Below are 14,386 nucleotides of genomic sequence, written 5' to 3'. Positions count from 1 at the left end.
AAGGATGGACCGCAGTGGAAACTGCTTAAGAGACACATGTCACCGCCACCCTGGGTTCAATGGGAGGGGAAAACTGCGGAAGGGGAGGCGGCAGAACTATGGATGAGGGGAGCTGTGCAAAACCCCTCCTGGCTCCTTCTCGAGGTTTCGAGGCAGGAAGAAGGGCCCGCCCGGCCCCAGAATGTGGAGTTCGGCGGCTCGGAAACCGAAGCTGCAAAGCGACCGCTCGAAGCACACCTCCAGTATTTCAAGCCGCCAGATCCGGCCGGAAGTCACAGGCACCTGAAGCCACGCGAGAAGGACTCGAACTCGGAAGTGGCGGGGCGGGGCGGAACTGGATATTGGGTGACTCAGCCCCGGATGTAGCGAGGGGCGGAGCCGCCGCCTGAAGGGATTACGTAATGGAACGAGGGGCGGAGCCTGGAGGTGACAGACAGGTACCTGGGATTACGTAAGGCAACAGAACAAAGGCAGGGAGCGTCGTGATACCGGGCGGGAAAAATTCCGGACTCCGAACTGGGCGGAGCCAGAGCGAAGGCGGGAGAAGGAGCCAGGGGAACTCAGGCCGGTCCGCGTGTGGATTATCGAAGGTCGGGCGGGCATGCTCCGCTGGACCCGATCCTGGAGGATCCCCCACAGGGGGCTCAGGCCCTCCGACTCCAGCCCCGCCAGAGTGGAAGTCGCACCCAGCAGCAGCGGCGGCGATGGCGCCAAGCCGAGGTCAGTCAAGGGCGCCCGATTACAGGTCGCCTTTCGCCCCAGCCCTGGCCAGAGCCGCGCCCACCCCCCACCCCCCGCTTGAACCCGCCCCGCCCCCTCGGGCTCGATCCGTTCCCCATCGTCGCTGCTCCCGCCAGGTCAGTGCCACTCTCCTACACGCTCCTGGACGGGGAGGCTACCCTCCCGGCCCTTGTCTTCCTGCACGGGCTCTTCGGCTGCAAGAACAACTTCAACTCCATCGCCAAGTCGCTGGCTCAGCGGACTGGCCGAAGGGTGAGCTTCCGGGGCCAGGGCCCTGGGGAAAGAGGCGTGACCTGAATTGAGCGGGGCCTGGAAGGTGATTGGGTGGACGCCGAGGGTCGTGGTAAGGTTGAACGGAGCCTGGAAGGTGATTGGATGGCTCCTGGAGGTGTGGGGGAGCGGGGTGGGGCTGGGAAGGGCGAGCTGGCCTCTGCTCCTTTTCTGGGGCTTGGCAGGTGTCTGAGCTTCAGTGAAAGGAGAAGTTGACCTTTGGAAGTTTGAGGTCCCACTTATTTCCTCCTATTTCCAGCCAGCCAGCCTGTCGCTGGTGGTATAGCTCCGCCTGCATGCTCTGCACTAAACCAGGCTCTGCTCCCAGCGCCATATGGGACTCCAGAGGCTCCCTAACATGACCCAGGCTTACCACCTCCTATAGCTGGAACAAGCCGTTATTTTAACTCATTTAGTAAAGAATGAGAAAGAGAACCAAAGCATCACATTGGCATGCACGTTGTTGGGGTGCAGACATGATCACAGGTCTGACACTACCTACCCACTGCACCACCTCTGGGGTACTATATTTTAATATGCTTTTTTTACTTTTATTTATTTATTAGATAGAGGCAGAGAGAAATTGAGAGAGGAGGAAAAGAGGAAGAGAGACAACCTACAGCATTGCTTCCCCCCTGCAGGTGTGGGGACCAGAGGCTTGAACTTGGGTCCTTGTGCTTTATAACATGTGCTCCCAACCAGGTGCTCCACCACCTGTCCCCGTTTAATTTTTTTTCTTTTAATTGTCTTTATGTGGAGCTGGAGAATGTACTGAGGTCCTTCCACTGATAGCACTGAGTGGACTCCACAGCCTGTGTTTGTTTTCAAATTGTTATTGAGGAGAGAGACCTCACAGCACAACTCTGCCCTCCATGGTCCTCCCATGGGGTGTCCAGAGCCTGGTGCAGGGTAAGGTACATGCTTCCTAGGCCTCACCATTCAGACCCAAATCCCTCTCCTCAGGCTCTGCACTCCCTCAGCTTGCACTCTGCCCCCTGAACAGGGATGCCAGCTTTGTCCCCTCTCCCTGTCCCCCAGGTTCTGACAGTGGATGCCCGGAACCATGGTGACAGCCCACATAGTCCAGACATGAGCTACGAGGCCATGAGCCAGGACCTGCAGGACCTGCTGCCCCATCTGGACCTGGGGCCCTGCGTTCTCATTGGCCACAGCATGGGAGGCAAGACAGCCATGCTGCTGGCCCTCCAGCGGGTGAGTGGCCAGACAGGCTCCCTCCTGTGGGCAAGCTTTGGGCCAGGGTGGAAGCCCAGGACTCCCGAGCCTGGTCCCCAGTGCCATTCTCCCTCTCTCTCTCCCTCTCCTGCAGCCAGAGCTGGTGGAGCGTCTGATCGCTGTGGACATCAGCCCCAAGGAGACCACCACTGTCTCGGACTTCCCGCACTACATGGCGGCCATGAAGGCCATCCACATCCCGGACGAGGTGCCCCGCTCCCGTGCCCGCAAGCTGGCGGAGGACCAGCTCAGGCCAGTCATCCAGGTAAGACACCCACAGCCCTGGGTGGTGTCGGGTGTGTGGGGGGCACTAGGGACCCATTGAGGAAGAGTGCCAGCCTTGAGCCTCATAGGTACCCCCCTCCCCTGCAGGATGTGTCTGTGAGGCAGTTCCTGCTCACCAACCTGGTGGAGGTGGACGGGCATTTCTTGTGGCGGGTGAACCTGGAGGCATTGGCGCAGCATGTGGACAAGATTATGACCTTCCCCTGGCGGCGGGAATCCTATCCAGGGCCCACCCTCTTCCTCCTGGGTGGGAACTCTGGATTCGTGCCGTAAGTAAGCTGGGTGCAGTGGGAGGGCAGGGTATGTGCAGAGGTTGCCCTCCAAACCCTGCAGGGATCCCCTGGCTCTCTGTCTCTCCTTGTTCAGCCCTCACAGCTCTTCCTCTCCCCATGTCTCCACACTCCCCCTTCCCCTTGGTGCCTGCTCTTCGGGAGACAGTCCCAGCCACCACCCCGAGATCCGGCGGCTCTTCCCTCGAGCCCAGATGCAGACGGTGCCCAATGCTGGCCACTGGGTCCACGCCGACTGCCCGCAGGACTTCATGGCTGCCATCCAGGGCTTCCTGGCATAAGAGGAGTTGGCCAGTTGGGGGCTGGACCCCCAGCTTCAAGATCCCCGCAGCCTGCTCCGTGATTCTGAGAAGGACTTAGGCAGTGGCAGGGCTGCAGAGGAGCTGAGACCTCCCATTTTAATAATAAACACTGTCCCCCAAGATCCTGGGCAGAGCTCTCTCATCGCCAGTACCCCCACCGACCAAGAGGGAATTGGCCCCAGGGAGCTCTGGGGGCTCCACGGTCCAGGGGGGCTCTCAGCGAGACTCCAGCCTCTCTCTGAAGCTGCCTCTCCACCTGCTGCTGGACCATCCTCTGCATATCTTCCTGCGGGCAAGAGAGCAAGTTCAGGGGCCTCACCCAAGTCCCCCAGCCCAGGCCCAGGTGGTCTGCCCAGCCTACCTCCCAGGCCTCCACCTCCTGGCTTAGCCTCAGTTTTTCCTGCAGGACTTCCAGCAACTGGGCCTCCACAGCACACAGCTTGGCCCTGCAGGCATCCAGCTCAACCTCCAGGGCCCGCTTCCTGTGGTGTGCAGAAAGACAAAAGGCCTGAAGCTCAGGCCCCACTGCGGCAGGGGAGGGTGGTCCTCCCTCCAGGAATGCCCGTTTCCTTCCTTCTAGGCAGGACAGAGGCCTGAGGGGATCTCCCCCAACCTGTGCCCAGGAGGGCGTGCATCCACACTCACTTGGCAATGGCTTCATCCCGCTCCCGGACGAGCTGGTCCCTTGACTCAGTCTGGGTGTCCCCCAGTGCTCCGGCGGCCTCTGGTGAAAGATGACAGAGGAGGGAGCAACGATCTGAGGCCCACCTGTTGGGGGAACCCTGCGCTCTGGGCCCAGAGGCTGGTGGCAGAGGCAAGGAGAAGCGAAGTGTTCTAGACCCACCCTCCAGTGGCAGGCCTTGCAGACTGTCTTGTCTGCTATGGCTCCTGATTGCCCTCTGGGGGGCAGCAGAGGGCAAGGCGGTTACACCCTCAGAAGCACTAGCGCTGTTCTTAGTGGGCTCCCCAGGACAGCACTCTGCTGATTTTAAAAGGACACGTCCCCCAAACTTTCTGGGTGGCCCCGAGACTGGGAGTCTTGTCACTGGGTGGGGCTCGCCCTTTGCCCTCGCCGAGGCTGACACTCCCTGCTTGCCCAACCCTGCCTCCCCCAACCCTCCGGGCTTCCTCATACTACCCATCCCGTGCCTCAAGGGGGCGCTCTGATTCTATCAGGTGGGAGAGAGAGCCAGCCTCTACTGCTGCCATGCCCACCCACTCCTGCAGAGCTGGCCTGGGGGACCCCTCCAGCTCTAACATCTTGAACTCCCAGGTTGTCCAGAGATGTGTGTGTGTTTTGCACTGGGGCAATTTCACCACTCCTGGGTGACTTTTTTTTTTTTTTTTTTTAACCAGCGCTCTGATCAGCTCTGGCTTATGGTGGTGTGGGGGATTTGAACCTGGGACTTAGGAGCCTGAGGCATGAGTCTCTTTTTTTTTTTCCTAGACGGAGGGTCTGGAATCCAGGCTCTCCGTGCTCTTTAGCTCTTTATTCCCTGATGTCCACACGTGCTGTACCTTGAACGTGGGTGTATCTGCCCAGCTCTGGGTGAGCACTGTCACCACTCAGCAGGCCAGTGACGTCTTGGGGACAGGTATCAGGAAACCCCCTGTGGACGTGACTCCTGGCTGTCCCTGGTCCCCTCCCCACACCGTCTCAGCCAGGTGCACCACCAGCCACTGGGTTCCTCAGTTGCTTTGACTGAATCCCAGAAAGGAGGTGGGGGCCATTAAGTGGTGGCACATCAGGTTAAGCACACATACAAAGCTCAAGAACCTGCATGAGGAACCTGGCTCCGCTTCCCCCTCTCAATTTCTCTCTGAACTATCCTATAAAATGCAAAAAATGGGTCAAGTGGTAGCACAGTGGGTGAAGTGCATGTGGCACAAAGCAAAGGACCAGCATAAGGATCCCAGTGGAGCACAGGGTTTGCGTGTACCAAGTCCCCAAGTTCGACCCCCTGGCATTGCATATGCTGGAGTAATGCTCAGGTTCTCATAAATCAGCAGATCTAGGGAGCCGGGCAGTAGCACAGTGTGTTAAGCACACATGCACAAAGCGCAAGGACCTGCATAAGGATCCTGGTTCGAGCCCCGGCTCCCCACCTGCAGGGGAGTCACTTCACAGGCGGTGAAGAAGGTCTATAGGTGTCTGTCTTTCTCTCCTCTCTGTCTTCCCCTCCTCTCTCCACTTCTCTCTATCCTATCCAACAGCGACATCAATAACAACAACAATAAGAACTACAACAATAAAACAAGGGCAACAAAGGGGCAAATATTTTTAAAAATTAAAAATAAAAAAAAACATTTTTTATCTTTAATTTTAATAGCTGCCAGGAGCAGTGGATTCATAGTGCTGACACTGAGCCCCAGCAATAACCCTGGAGACAAAAAAAAAAAAAAAGATTCTTCTTCAGTGTCCAAAATAAATAAATCCTGCGGGTTTCTGGAATTTTGCCAATGGGTGTTTTTCCCCTCACCTTTTGCTATTTTCTTTGGAGATAATTTATTTATTGGATAGAGACAGAAATTGAGAGGGATGGAGGAGATAGAGAGGGAGAGAGACACCTGCAGCCCTGCTTCACCACATAAAGCCTTCCCGTATAGCCTTCCCCCTTCCCCTACAGGTGAGGACCAGGGGCTTGAACCTGGGTCCTTGTGCACTGTGATGTGTGTGTTTAACCAGGTGTGCCACCATCTGGCCCCCCTTGTTTGGATCTTTTCTAGATCTACTGATTTTTTTTTTTTTTAGATTTTTTTATTCCTTTTTGTTGCCCTTGTTTTATTGTTGTTGTTCTTGATGTCGTCGTTGTTGGAGAGGACAGAGAGAAATGGAGAGAGGAAGGGGAAGATAGAGAGAGGGAGAGGAAGACACCTGAAGACCTGCTTCACCGATTGTGAAGTGATTCCACCTCTGTGCTCCACCTCTGTTCCCAAACTCTGGCTGTTTCCTCTCGCTCACGTCCTTTCTTTAGGATTCAGTGAGCTACTTAAAGCTCAGCTGGGTGGGCCTGGTCTCAGCCCTGGAAGCAGCCATTTCTGGAGAAGAATAATACTTAGAAACCAAGATCTGGGGGTTAGCAAAGCTCACTGCTGTAAGGGCTCAGCTTTTTGGCGATCAGGAGACAACACAGAAACGCCAGCGTGTGTGGATGTGCTCCTGTCTTGATCCATGGGGTGGGTAGTTACAGGCATCAGCTCGTGGGCCATGGGTCACCCGTCCATGCGATGATTCCTGGGCGTGTCCTAGGGTATTCAGGAGACTGGCATCTGACTCAGTGGTCTGGGCAGAGCTGCAGCCCTCCCCATGTGGGTGGGCTTTATCTGCCCCACCTGGCAGAGGACAGGGACTCCAGTTTTCTCCTTTGCTTGAGCTGGGACATCACACTCACCTCCCTGCTCCTCCCTTCTTCCCACCCCCCCCAACACCTAGCTTCCCTCGGACCCTGCCAGAGCCTCCCAAGTTTCTAGATAAACATTTTATTATGAGTTGTGGGGGTAGATAGCATAATGGTTATGCAAAGAGACTCTCATGCCTAAAGCTCCAAAGTCCCAGGTTCATTCCTCCACACCACCATAGACCAGAGCTGAGAAGTGCTGTGGTTAAGCAAAAATAAAAAACAAAGATTTTATTGTGGTAGGGCCAGGTGGTGGTGCGCCTGCTTGAGCACATACATTAGAGTACACAAGGACCTGGGTTCGGAGCTTCGAGAGTGGTGAAGCAGGTCTGCAGGTGTCTCTCCCCTTTCCCTCTTGATTTCTGGCTGTCTCTTTTTTCTCTCTCTTCTTTTTTCTCTTCGCCTCCAGAGTTATTGCTAGGACTCGGTGGCTGCACCATGAATCCACTGCTCCTGGAGGTCATTTTTCCCAGTTTATTACCCTTGTTGTTGTCATTGTTATTATTGCCATTGATGTCGTTGTTCTTGAATAGGACACAGAGAAATCAAGAGAGGAGGAGAGAAAGACGACACCTGCAGACCTGCTTTACCGCTTGTGAAGCAACCCCCCTGCAGGTGAGGAGCCGGGATTCGAACTGGGATCCTGCAGCTGGTCCTTGCGCTTGGCGCCATGTGTGCTTAATCCACTGCACTACCACCCAAACCCCTGTTTGTTTCTTTCTAAAAAATAAAAATAATTTTAAAATATTTTATTGGGAGTCGGGTGGTAGCGCAGCAGGTTAAGTGCAGGCTGCACAAAGTGCAAGGACCGGTGTAAGGATCCCGATTCAAGCCCCCGGCTCCCCACCTGCAGGGGAGTCACTTCACAAGCGGTGAAGCAGGTCTGTAGGTGTCTATCTTTCTCTCCTCCTCTGTCTTCCCCTCCTCTCTCCATTTCTCTCTGTCCTATCCAACAACGACATCAATAACAACAATAAAACAACAAGGGCAACAAAAGGGAACAAATAAATAAACATTTAAAAAAAATTTTTTTAAGATTTTATTGTGGTCTGGGAGGTGGTGCAGTGGATATAGCATTGGATTATCAAGTGTGAGGTCTGGAATTCAATCCCCGGCAGCACATGTACCAGAGTGATGTCTGGTTCTTTTTCTCTGCCTATCTTTCTCATTAATAAATAAATTGTATATATATTTATATATATATATATTAAATTTTTAATATCCCGTTTTGTTGCCCTTCTTGTTTTATTGTTGTTGGATAAGACACCTGCAGACCTGCTTCACTAACTGTGAAGCGGCTCCCCTGCAGGTGAGGACTCGAACCGGGATCCTTACACTGGTCCTTGAGCTTTGTGCCACCTGCACGCTATATATACATTTTAAAATCGGATCAAAAGCTGCCTTTTCTTCCTTCCAGGCCCCTGTCTGCTCTCCCATTACTGTCTCCCCACCATACAACCCGGGCACAACAGTGCTGGGCACTGAGGCAATACCAGCCTTGCCCAGCAGGTGGCAGAAGTTCCCAACTCAGGGCTCCTGTGAACACACCAACCCCATCTGTAGCATGGAACCCCCAAAGTGTCCCCCAGGGTTTCCAGAACTCCCAAATGCCCAGCCTGCACCCTCCTCACCCAGTGTGCCTGCTTATTCAAGAATATTGACATCCACAAACCTGCCGGGGGGGAGGGCAGGCAAGAACACCCCCTTCTCCCCCCATCTGTGATGAGCCAGGCACCCCACACAGCCTGCATCCCAGCAAGATAGCCAGAGTTATAAGCTAGCTAAATACAGTCTTTGGGCAGGGTGGGGGGCATGCAGAGAAGCTCTTGAGTGGAGGTGATGTTGTGGGGGTGGGTGGGCTCACAGCCCCCATCTACTCCCTCAAAGCTCTTCCTCACCCCCCCCCCCCCACCTTTGGAGTGGCAGCTCCAACTTCCCAGATATTCAGATCAAATTACCTGATCCAGGGACAAAGGAGGGCACTGCATTACCACGTGTGAGGCCCAGGTTCGAGCCCCACCACCACAGGAGCACTCTTACTAAAAAGGAAAGAAAAGAGAGAGAGAGATCATAGTAGTTCTACAAAAGACTCTCATACCTGAAGCTCTGAGGTCCCAGGTTCAATCCCCAGCACCCTAGCATCCCCATCAGCCAGAGCTATCCCCACCCTCTAGAATCCTCAAATTAAGTGGCTCTTTTTTTAAATATTTATTTTTATTTATTCCCTTTTGTTGTCCTTGTTGTTTTATTGGTGTAGTTATTATTGTTGTTGGATAGGATAGAGAGAAGAGGAGGAAGACAGAGAGGGGGAGAAAGATAGACACCTGCAGACCTGCTTCACTGCCTGTGAAGCGACTCCCCTGCAGGTGGGGAGCCAGGGGCTTGAACTGGGATCCTTATGCCGGTCCTTGTGCTTTGCACCACATGCGCTTAAACCGCTGCGCTACAGCCGACTCCGTAAGTGGCTCTTTTTTTTTTTTTTTCCTTTTTTTTTTTTTTTTTTTTTTCTCCTCCAGGGTTATTGCTGGGCTCGGTGCCTGCACCATGAATCCACCGCTCCTGGAGGCCATTTTTTTCCCCGCTTTTGTTGCTCTTGTTGTAGCCTCGTTGTGGTTATCATTATTGCTCTTGTTGACGCTATTCGTTGTTGGATAGGACAGAGAGAAATGGAGAGAGATGGGGAAGACAGAGAAGGGGAGAGAAAGATAGACACCTGCAGACCTGCTTCACCGCCTGTGAAGCGACTCCCCTGCAGGTGGGGAACCGGGGGCTCGAACCGGGATCCTTACGCCGGTCCCTGCGCTTAGCGCCACATGCGCTTAACCCACTGCGCCACCGCCCGACCCCCCGTAAGTGGCTCTTTTATGAGAGTGAAAGCAAGACCACAGGAGCACTCATCTCCGACATATACAGTGCTGGGGACTGAACCCAGGGCCTCACAAATACAAGTCCTGTGTTCTACCCTTGAGGCATCTCCAGGCCCTGTACTGTCTGCTTAAAGGACTGAGAGCCTCACTTTTGTCTGTTTAACACTCTTTGCCTTTGTATTAGCCCCACTGGCTGGGGAGCCAGAGACGACCCGAACTGCCCCTGCGGCTACAGACAGACTATGACCCACATAGTCAACGACTGCCACCTCTCCAGATTCAAAGGAGGTCTCGAAACTTTACATCAGGCTCAACCTGACGCTGTTGACTGGCTACGGAAGAAGGGCAAACGCTAGAAGAAGAAGCCCCACTGGCATCATCTCCATACATGTGCACCCTCACTCCTGAATGGCAAGCTTCTGGAGTTCCCCTAGTGCCCACCCCCCCACACACACTCCTAGAGTCCTTTCAGCCCAGCCTGCCCTGCTGGAGACCAGGCTCCTTCAAATGCTGAGTTCTGGTCCACCTCTCCTTGGCACTAGGTGCCCACTATGGGCAGAATGCTGGTCCCAGGTAAATTCTGATGAATGACTGAAAGAGGGTAAGATGTATCAGAAAGGCAGAGTTTAAGGTCAAGGGTTCATTTTTCTTTCTGGGGGTAAGGGGGGGTTCCAGGATTGAACCCAAGGCCTCATACATGTGAAGTATTTAGTCAACCACTGAGTGTCCCCCACCAGCCCCCACATAATCTTTCTTTTTTTTTTTTAAGATTTAATTTTTTTAATACTTACTCATTTCCCCTTTTTGTTGCCCTTGTTTTATTGTTGTAGTTATTATTGTTGTTATTGATGTCTTCATTGTTGTTTTTTTAATTTATTTCTTTGCTGGGGAATTAATGTTTTACATTCAACAGTAAATACAATAGTTTGTACATGCATAACATTCCCCAGTTTCCCATTTAACAATACAACCCCCACTATGTCATTTATCGTCCTTCATGGACCTGTATTCTCCCCACCCACCCACCCCAGAATCTTTTACTTGGGGGAAATACGCCAATTCCATTTCAGGTTCTACTTGTGTTTTCTTTTCTGATACTGTTTTTCAACTTCTGCCTGAGAGTGAGATCATCCCATATTCATCCTTCTGTTTCTGACTTATTTCACTCAACATGATTTTTTCAAGGTCCATCCAAGATCGGCTGAAAACGGTGAAGTCACCATTTTTTATAGCTGAGTAGTATTCCATTGTGTATATATACCACAACTTGCTCAGCCACTCATCTGTAGTTGGACACCTGGGTTGCTTCCAGGTTTTGGCTATTACAAATTATGCTGCCAAGAACATATGTGTACACAGATCTTTTTGGATGGATGTGTTGGGTTCCTTAGGATATATCCCCAGGAGAGGAATTGCAGGGTCATAGGGTAGGTCCATTTCTAGCCTTCTGAGAGTTCTCCAGACTGTTCTCCACAGAGGTTGGACCAATTGACATTCCCACCAGCAGTGCAGGAGGGTTCCTTTGACCCCACACCCTCTCCAGCATTTGCTGCTGTTACCTTTTCTGATGTATGACATTCTCACAGGAGTGAAGTGGTATCTCATTGTTGTCTTTATTTGCATTTCTCTGACAATCAGAGACTTGGAGCATTTTTTCACGTGTTTCTCAGCCTTTTGGATTTCTTCTGTGGTGAATATTCTGTCCAAGTCTTCCCCCCATTTTTGGATGGGGTTATTTGTTGTCTTGTTGTTAAGTCTGGCAAGCTCTTTATATATGTTGGTTATTAAACTCTTATCTCACGTATGACATGTAAAGATCTTCTCCCATTCTGTGAGGGGTCTCTTGGTTTGGGTAGTGGTTTCTTTTGCTGTGAAGAAGCTTTTTAATTTGATGCAGTCCCATAGGTTTATACTTGCCTTAGTCTTCTTTGTAATTGGATTCATTTCATTGAAGATGTCTTTAAAATTTATGCAGAAAAGAGTTCTGCCAATATTTTCCTCTAAGTATTTGATAGTTTTTGGTCTAACATCCAAGTCCTTGATCCACTTGGAAGTTACTTTTGTATTTGGTGAAACAGAGTGATTCAGTTTCATTCTTCTGCATGTTTTAACCCATTGTTTCCAACACCATTTGTTGAAGAGACTCTGCTTTCCCCATGTAATAGTCTGGGCCCCTTTGTCAAAGATTAGATGTCCATAGGTGTGGGGTGATGTCTTCATTGTTGGATAGGACAGAAAGAAATGGAGAGAGGAGAGGGAGACAGAGAGGGGGAGAGAAAAACACCTGCAGACCTGCTTCACTGCCTGTGAAGCAACTCCCCTGCAGGTGGGGAGCCTGGGGCTTGAACCAGGATCCTTACGTCAATCCTTGTGCTTTGCACCACCTGTGCTTAACTGCTATGCTACCACCCAACTCCCAATCTTTCTTTTTTTGCCCCCAGGGTTATTGCTGGGGCTCAGTGCCTGCACCATAACACCATGAATGCACTACTCCTACAGGCCATTTTTTTTCTGTTGTTGTTGCTGTTACTGTCACTGGATAGAACAGAGAGAAATTAAAGAGGAGGGGGAGACAGAGAGAGAGAGAGAGAAAGAGAGCCACCTGCAGACCTGTGTCACTGCTCATGAAGCTTCCCCTACAGGTGGGGACCAGGAGCTTGAACCCAGGTCCTTGTGCACTGTAATGTGAGCAGTTTAGACAGGCGCACCACTGCCTGGCCTCCGCCTGCCATTCTTTATTGATTCATCAAACTACCATCTCATATTCATCTCAGTAAGTGATGTTGTATGATACAAGACCTGGAGGTGTCTCTCCTTCCTGACATCTCCCCATAAGGCCAGACACTGGGCTCTGGGATTCACCCACATCCCACCCCACCAAGCATCCCTACATCCAGAAACCGTCTGGACCAGGAGACAATACCACTTCCCTGCCACCTGCTCCTTGTACCCCCAGGCAAGTCCATCTGGCAAGTGAGCCCTGGCTCCTCAGCTGTCAAAGGGGCATTGCCAATACTGGCTCCGTTGGGTCCACTGTCAGAGAGTGGCAATCCCTCAAGCAGATGACATCAGAGACAGTCTGGGGTTAGATTTTCCCGGAAGGGAAGTGGAAATGTCTCCAGCCAGCCTGCCAGCCAGCTCACCTGTGTCCACAGTCTGGGAGAAGTGCCAGGCTGGATGCACTGGCAGTGGGAGGTTGGCCCAGTGCCAGGACAGCAACCTGGCAGCCTAGGGCAGGGAGGAGGAGTGGTTGTCATTAGGTCAACAGACTCTGAGTCACAGTTCAGAGGGGACAGTAGAGGGTAGGGGGCAGGTAAATCTGACTCGGGTTACAGGGAGGCTGGGCAGTGATTCAGCCCACAGGGCATGTCTCCCAATACACAAGACCCAGGGTCAGGCTTCAGCACCAAAGGGGCAGCTGCTCCCTGGATGGTAGAATGGTGCTGTACCTGCCCATCCCCTCACACACACACACACCTAGAAAAAAAAAAAAATATATATATATATATGAAGTTTCATATATATATGAAGTTTCGCTGCTGTGGTCTCTCCCTGTTTCTCTGCCTTTGATTCTATTTAAAAAAAGAAAAAAAGAAAGACAACAGGATCCCAGGGGGCCAGGAGGTGGCACACCGAGTTAAGCGCACATAGTACGAAGTGTAAGGACCAGTTCAAGGATCTGGGTTTGAGTCCCAGGCTCTCTACCTGCAGGGGGGTCGCTTCACAAGCAATGAAGCAGGTCTGCAGGTGTCTTTCTCTCTCCTTTTCTCTCCTCCCCTCCTATCTCTATTTCTCTCTGTCCTACCCAATAAAAATGGGATAAATGGGGGCCAGGTGGTGGTGCACCTGGTTGGGCATACACATTACAATGTGCAAGGCCCCAGTTTGAGCCCCTAGTACCCACCTGCAGGGGGGAAAGCTTTGTGAGTGGTGTAGCAGTGTTGCAGGTATCTCCCTCTCTATCACCCAAAAATAACTTTAAAATTATTTTTATTTATTTATTGGATAGAGCCAGCCAGGAATTGAGAGTGTAGGGGGAGATAAAGAGGGAGAGAGACACCTACAGCCCTGCTTCACTACTCCTAAAGCTTTCTCCCTGCAGGTGGGGACTAGGGCTCAAACCCAGCTCATTGAGCATTGTAACATGTGCGCTCAACCAGGTGCGCCACCACCACTCGGCTCCTAAAAAATTTTTTTTAATGGAATAAATGTCCACCAGAGCCCCAGCGATAACTCTGGAGGAAAAACAAAAGGAAGGAAGGAAGAAAACAGGATCCCAGGCTTCCTACTGAAAAGTAGGGATATGAGAAAAGGAGAGGGAGAGAGGAGACAGAGAGAGAGGACGAAAACTAACTCCCACCTACCTACAAGTTCTGAGGCTGGCTGAGGCAGACACTAAGGATGACACCCTTGCCCCCAGTCTTAGAACAGTGGGCTGAGAGATACAGGGGGAATGGGGGCCAGAGCATGAGTCTAGGTGAGTGACTTGGAGGATGGTCTGGAGTGGGGATGGTGGGGAGATGCTAGGCAGGGTAGGGGTCTCAGAGGCTGGATTTTGGAGGGGGGTCGCTGGGAGGAGTCCCAAGGCAATACACTCAAGGGAATGCGGTGTATGTGTGTGTCTGCAATGCCCATGGGTAGAGATTCGGGGTACAGAAGGCAGAATGCTGAGGGGGGGGCGCTGGGGACCCCAACCCCAGGGACTCAGGCTGAGTTTGGGTGTGACTCTGGGAAGGACTCCTTAGGAACCTGGAGGGACTTGGGGTCCAGGGGACCGGGGCGGGGCCTGGGGTAGTTGGGGACCTGGGGGGTCGAGGTTAAGGGCGGGGCCTGGAGGCGGCTCAAGGTTTGGAGAGGGACCTGGGGGTACTCAGGGTCCAGGAGGCCGGACGGGGTCTAGGGGATTCAGGGAGCTGGGGCAGGGACTGGGGGGGGGGACTCGGGGTCCGGGGGTCGAGGCGGGGTCCAGGGGGGACTCGGGGTTCTGGGTGGGACCTGGG

General features: G+C 52.6%; 2 protein-coding genes and 1 long non-coding RNA gene across 4 annotated transcripts; 1 reads left to right on the top strand and 2 right to left on the bottom strand.

Annotated features, from left to right (window-relative positions):
* Positions 1 to 422: 422 nt before the first annotated feature.
* ABHD11 (abhydrolase domain containing 11) lies at positions 423 to 7,745 on the top strand. Of its 2 annotated transcripts, none has more exons than XM_007517959.3 (6): positions 423 to 720; positions 858 to 993; positions 2,050 to 2,223; positions 2,339 to 2,509; positions 2,617 to 2,798; positions 2,968 to 7,745. In XM_007517959.3, the coding sequence occupies exons 1-6, from the start codon at positions 602 to 604 to the stop codon at positions 3,098 to 3,100; spliced, it is 915 nt and encodes a 304-aa protein (XP_007518021.1). In that variant the 5' UTR covers positions 423 to 601; the 3' UTR covers positions 3,101 to 7,745. The 2 variants fall into 2 exon arrangements, with proteins under 2 accessions (XP_007518021.1, XP_060029480.1); XM_060173497.1 differs by having other exon boundaries at positions 2,905 to 7,745.
* On the bottom strand, positions 3,189 to 6,331 carry LOC132533006 (BICD family-like cargo adapter 1). The gene is made up of 5 exons (XM_060172324.1): positions 6,311 to 6,331; positions 3,966 to 4,020; positions 3,767 to 3,923; positions 3,483 to 3,603; positions 3,189 to 3,407 (listed from the first exon to the last, which is right to left on the bottom strand). Exons 1-5 carry the CDS (start codon positions 6,329 to 6,331, stop codon positions 3,261 to 3,263), a joined length of 501 nt encoding a protein of 166 aa, XP_060028307.1. The 3' UTR covers positions 3,189 to 3,260.
* Positions 7,746 to 8,477: 732 nt separating the features above from the next.
* LOC132532987 (uncharacterized) lies at positions 8,478 to 14,205 on the bottom strand. The gene is made up of 3 exons (XR_009544882.1): positions 13,751 to 14,205; positions 12,530 to 12,614; positions 8,478 to 8,558 (listed from the first exon to the last, which is right to left on the bottom strand). It is a non-coding gene; the product is annotated as an uncharacterized LOC132532987 (long non-coding RNA).
* Positions 14,206 to 14,386: the final 181 nt, after the last annotated feature.

The sequence above is a fragment of the Erinaceus europaeus genome, chromosome 15 (assembly GCF_950295315.1).
Source record: "Erinaceus europaeus chromosome 15, mEriEur2.1, whole genome shotgun sequence".
Classification (NCBI taxonomy): domain Eukaryota; kingdom Metazoa; phylum Chordata; class Mammalia; order Eulipotyphla; family Erinaceidae; genus Erinaceus; species Erinaceus europaeus.
This window is presented reverse-complemented; position numbering and strand designations above follow the sequence as displayed.